This window comes from Lepisosteus platostomus, chromosome 6 (genome assembly GCF_059453375.1).
Source record: "Lepisosteus platostomus isolate fLepPlt1 chromosome 6, fLepPlt1.hap1, whole genome shotgun sequence".
In the NCBI taxonomy this organism is placed as follows: Eukaryota; Metazoa; Chordata; class Actinopteri; order Semionotiformes; family Lepisosteidae; genus Lepisosteus; species Lepisosteus platostomus.
Genome location: NC_142616.1, coordinates 63,472,466 through 63,478,465, shown reverse-complemented (window position 1 = coordinate 63,478,465; position 6,000 = coordinate 63,472,466). Strand labels below are relative to the sequence as shown.

General features: G+C 35.3%; 1 protein-coding gene across 1 annotated transcript in view; it reads right to left on the bottom strand.

The window, feature by feature from the left end:
* Positions 1-813: 813 nt before the first annotated feature.
* Positions 814-6,000, bottom strand: part of atg7 (ATG7 autophagy related 7 homolog (S. cerevisiae)) — a 63,399-nt gene continuing 58,212 nt past the window's right edge. The window contains exon 20 of the mRNA XM_088636832.1: positions 814-944. Within this exon, the coding sequence (XP_088492958.1) occupies positions 912-944 (33 nt within the window). The 3' untranslated portion in view covers positions 814-911. The remainder of the gene's footprint in view (positions 945-6,000) is intronic.

The window sequence follows — 6,000 nt, the reverse complement described above, 5'->3', positions numbered from 1 at the left end:
ATTACATTTTCTCACACACACACTTCATAAACATTTAGATCAATGCATCTAAAAAGAAAGATTAGAAAAATTACTGATCTGGAATCAAAATATAGATTATTTTTTAATCTGAGTAACAAAAATATGGATTATAATCTAGAAGGAAGGTAGTGACACCATGGTCTTAATTTTTCCCCACACAAACTAAATTAAAAATCTTTATCATACTAGCATTCACTTCATGCCCATTCCTCTAGATTTATTCTATTTCAATATTATACAGCTGCATTGATAATGTAAGATATAATGTAATAATACAGAGAACTACTGTTATTTATTTGCAATCCCACATGACAAGATTTTGAAAATCCTTGAGACATACATTAGCCTTTATTAATATTGCTCAGAATAATTCCTCAAATCTATAAGAACTTAACAAATGATTTTAAATTCCTTGTTCCATATCAATCTTTGGTTTGTAATTAATACTAGCATAAGCCAAACATAAGACAATATGGACACTTTTCACAAATGCATACCTTTTTAAACTTCTTTTAATAGAGTCAACTTTTTGGATATTGGGTCACAGGAATCTTTTTCCTGGATGTACAGCATACTGCATTATCACTGATTAAATCTATTTGAGTATGGAAATGTATGTTCAGATATGAAAGTAAAATATAAAATGTTATTCTTATTCAGTGAAAACACGTGTAAGACCTAGATGAACGTACATTACCAGTTACACAAAGTCCTCTGCCTCAAGATGCTATGAGTTGAACCCAGAATAAACAAGATTTTAATCTGAAAAAGCAAATGTAAAGATTCCCCATCTATTTTCTGCTTTCAAGTAGTACGTCCCCATTAGATTCCAGCCAACAAGCTGTGAAGATTCTCAGTTGTCTTCCCACTCCTCTGCTTCATCGCTGTTTTCAAATGCTCTCATCATCACTCATATCCCAGATCTGAAAAGGAAAGTGAAACGTGCTGTGAATAAAATTATGAATGACTATTTAAGAAGACTATTGGAATCAGTCCATAAATACATAATCCCTGTTGAACTCAGATAAGGAGAAAAGGCTGGCCATGGCATTCTTTTCTCACAGTTTGCCATTGTAATCCTAGCATTGTGTGATCTTGCACCGTCTTGCTAGAATATCAACATTTATGGAATGTTCTGCAGAAATTGCAAGACTATTAACTCATTGACATCATTAATGTATTGCTGAGGAGTAAGGTTGCCCTCAACCTGCAACAAAAGTGTTCTTGTGTTAAATGAGATTCCCCTTCACACTTTCCCCGTCTCACCAGTTGAAGTAAACAGTAATCATAATGCTCACTACGACATCTCTGCAAGTCTTGAGAAATGGAAATTTCAGCTGTCAACATTATCCTCTGAGCATGAACATAATGTGTATGCAAATGGTGAGCTATAGCCCATTCAGGTTATTTCTTCCTGGAATTTCTTGTGCGATAGCCACCATATTCTGAAAACAATTACACAGATAAATAAGACAAATGTGACAGCCCAGGGCTGGTATGGTGACATCTTGCCTTCTAGGATATGTCTTGTCCCACAAAAGGCTGGACTGTTTGTTTCTCTGGACTAGTCTGCCAGTTACTTAAAGCATCTCATTCTTCAGGCAACCTCTTCAACAGACAGACCTCTCAAACAATCATGTTAATAACAATCTGGTGATCTTCATTACACAGGTGGGGCATGGTCATATCTTAAGCTGCATTTTATGTCTATTTTATATTTATAATTTAATATTTCTATTAAATTGTATATTCATAATTTATATAATGATAAAGAAAATATTTATTTCTAGCTTTTATTTAGCTGTTTTTATTCAACAACCTATTTTTGTTAAGGTTTACTCAATTCCAATGCCTAACATGATGCTCCTGGCAATTCAATGGAATAACATCAGGTAAGCTCAGTATTTTGCCATCCTTAGAAAGAATTATACTCAAAACAATAAGTATATGTGCAATTTTTCCATCAAACAGGCAATTATATATAATTATAAATGGCTCATTGTTGTCAGATTGAAGCTGTAATGTTTGGTTATGTTTAGAATAATTCTGCAACATTGTATTTGTTTTGCAATAAAAAGTCAGTGCTTAAGAAATGTAATAATACTTTGTAAAAATGCTCAACAAATATTTATACAAGCACAATAAATTAGGATTCTATCTATTTCACAAATAAACATATCACTTATACCTGCAACAACTTCATAATTCTAACTGTAAACATTTTGCAAAAATACATGTTATTTATAAAACACCTCAGAGCCAAGTTACAAGTATTACAATTAAGTAGTTAATCAAATAATTACATCTACTATGTACCCAGGAGCTCACATTGAAACAAAATAAAGAATTAGGCTCTCCAGAAATTGAGTTTGACACCCATGGACAAGATACTTCTGGCCAGACTCATTGTGGCCTATCCCTACTTGTGACCATCTCTGGCTAGAAACTGCTGGCTGTGATTACACAAAACTACAAATAGAGAGCAAAAGTATGCTTTGAGCCTCTAACATACTGTACCAATAGCATGAAGACATTGTTGTCTTGTTAACTTGTGTAAATTGGTTCCTTTATTTTGCTTTCTTAAATTTTACCAGGCCAGACATTCACCAGCTTAAATCATCTCATCACCTATGCCCAACAAACTCTCTCACTGATGAGGTGATTCAGTGCTCGTACAACATTCAAACATATTTCACTATAAGTCCTTAATGATTAATCAAAATGATGCCAAAAACATTTAATCAATATCCAGATTGTATTTTCCTAGAAGCATACATGCATAAAAAGTGACATGTTTCCTCTGATGCTCAGTACATACAGTTATGTCTGTCACATCTAAAATGATTCATTTAATAAAAGTTCACTTTTATACCTTTTCTATTTAAACACATGCTGGTTGGTGGACACGTACAATGGGTTCCTGGAATCTAACGTATATATTTCCTGGATTGTTTGTGTGCTTGTTTGTGATTGTGCCTCTTTCTTCACTCATTGCTGCGATAGTTTCATTTTCTCTACATGGCAAATATAAAAGTAAATCTGGAAAACTATATCTGTGTTCTTCTCTTATTATACTATATATATGTATGTATGCATTTAAGATTCCCAACACATCTTTTTGATTTCATCTAGGACCAAGATAATATTTGCTTACAAGCCAAACAACAAATCTGTCTTTCATAACAGAAAAATACATCAGCAACCCCAAGTAATGAGCTAAGAATAAGTAAGTACACTAAACATCTGCTGGGGCTTCTCATGTCATGTGCCACAAAGGGTTTGAAGTCTAAAACTCAATTTTGTATTTCTGAAAATTCACTTTTGCTTTTCTTGGGGATGTCCTTACAGAAGAAATATACTTAATTTTCTCAAACTGCCCATTTGCACTTCCAAAACTGTTTTTTTTTAAAAAAAAAAACAAGGCTAGGCTTGTTTCTAATCAGGCCTGAGAGTACTCATATCTATCATTTAAAAGTTGCACCAGATAAATAAACTGGTACAAGCTTATATTACTTTTTATTGTTCGACACAAAACTACAAATAACACAAGCAGTCCAGTGTTGAAGATAATTAGTAATGTCTCAACATACAAACTTTGAACATACCCATGCCGGTAACATAAAAGTGAAACAGTTCACCAAAATGCCAGGTTGATTCCTCTTAATGACTCTCCCACTTCAATTGGTAAAGCAGTAAAAACAGAGTCTCATGTCTTGATTTTGAACTATCCTGCGTCACAACCAAACTTAACTAGATTTTTATAATCCAAACACACTCACATTTGGAGCATTAAACTTGTTAGAACTTGTAAAAACATTCCATAAAGACTCCAAAGTTATCTGCCCAATTACCACATTTTTTTTCACAAGCAATGGAATAACTGTGTTCTAAACCAGAAACACATGTACCATAGAACTGGACATGTGGTGTATGTACAGTATAGACAATACTGCATATCTACTTGTTTGAGACATCTAGTGTCAGTGGTTCTGACAAAGCTAATGGCTTTGTCACAACCATTGACATTAAGGACTGAAAGCACATGTGATGTGACCTAACCCATAATGGACCTTTGTAAAGAGAAAATGTATTTGATTCAAAGAAATAAAGTAACAGAACCACAGCAATTAAGTGTTAAACACTATTCTACCAACATAAAAATGCTTTTCCATGTGCTTGAATCTGCATTTTGCCTTGGGTTAATGCAGTATTTGATTGCATCTGAATTATATGCACAGTATATAAGACTTCCAAGATGGATATTTAATTATTTGATTTTTTTTTCCTGCAGTCCTCTAATTAATCTTTGATGTCTAATGGCAAGCTCAGCTCCAAGTTTTCATCTATGATTTGACTGTCTTGTAATTGTTTTTCATTATCAAGGTGGATTTTATATAACCTATTAGAAAAGACTCCTTCTTGAGGACATACAACAACCTCCCCCACAATACAATGTGTCTGCATCTTTCAACACAAACCCTCAGAATAAATCAGGAAAATGCAGCCAAGAAACCATGACTGAATGCTGTCACTGTAGGTTTGTACTATTATTTGTCAGACTGCTAATGTTTCAAAAACATTTCTGCAATTTTAACAACTGATACCACTACAAAACAAAAGGAACAATTTTGATTTTCAGGAATAGGTAGCCATTGTCTTTGTTTCTAAAAAAGTGTTAGACAATAAATGTTAAAGTATTGTTAATTTAAGGATAGAGAATACGATCTTCAAAAATATTACCATTTAATAATCCAAATAATGTTGAATGTGCACTCTTAAAAATGTAATTCCACAGAAGGGCCTACATGTAAAACAGGCTATAACACGCAGCTGACAAAACAAAAAGAACTAAAGCTTTAAAGACATCTGTAGCAGTCTGCGCTACAGTTTACATATTAATCCTTCCTGGTAAAAGTACATATTCAGGTAACTAAAAATGTGTAATGCTGACAGCATAAAGTTACGTATCTTTTCATGTACCTGCAAAATATACCACACGGATACAAACAACCTTAAATATTCACTTGTACTGTCAAGAGGGGAAATCCCATTAAAAAATGGTCTATGATTGATATTTTCAGCAGAGCATCTGGGATTTGTGACGAGTTTCCTTTGTGACAAGTTTTGGGGGTTCAGAGAGTTAAGGATGTGGGTCATAGGCCAGAGCTGCTCTATAGCGCTGTACACCTGGAGCAGCAAGGACTCAGGCTCCTGTGCGCTAATGACAGGGAGGACACTCCACAACACGGCCCTTTATTCCTTTGCACCTGGGCGTTCACTGGCAGCTTACCTGATTTAGCTTTCTGCACGATTCACATGCAAATCGAAAGCCCAGCCTGAACAAAGGCAAAGACAAACAGGCAATAACGCTGATGTTAAAGCTGGCCGAATGTTTCACTTTGAAGTCTCTGCCCCCGATTCCTGCCCAAGAGCTCTCGGCAAAGCTACCGTTTCCAAATCATGGAGAGAGCGTGACACATTCGTTTCAACTTCAAAGGCTGGTTTCCCTCAGTGAGTGTCACACTCCCAAATTAATCACGTTTCCAGACCGTTTCCACAGGAAGTTGCACTGCCATGCTAGTTAACTCTAGGCAAATCACATATACATCAGAAAGGATCTCTTGTAGACCTGAGAAGCACTTCCATGTCTGTAAATAAGCCCGGCCTGCCGTCAGTCTGAGATTCCCTGAATTCCACTTACCCTCATTACAGGTGGAAATACATTTCAGCTATTTAAGGAAACATGAAATGCACAGATATTCTTAAAACCAGGTGTCCCCATGTCTGGTTTTCAAATCTAATTGGTTTTCTGGGTCTCTATTTTTCTTGGTTGTATCTAGTCATCATCTCCAGAACTTAGACTTTAGATCACTGGTTTGCTTTTTCCACAGCCAGTGCCCCAGTATGGTGGCCGGGGACACCATGCAGCAGGAGGTGCAATCCTTCAGATGAGATGTATAGTAAAACTAAGGTCCTGAT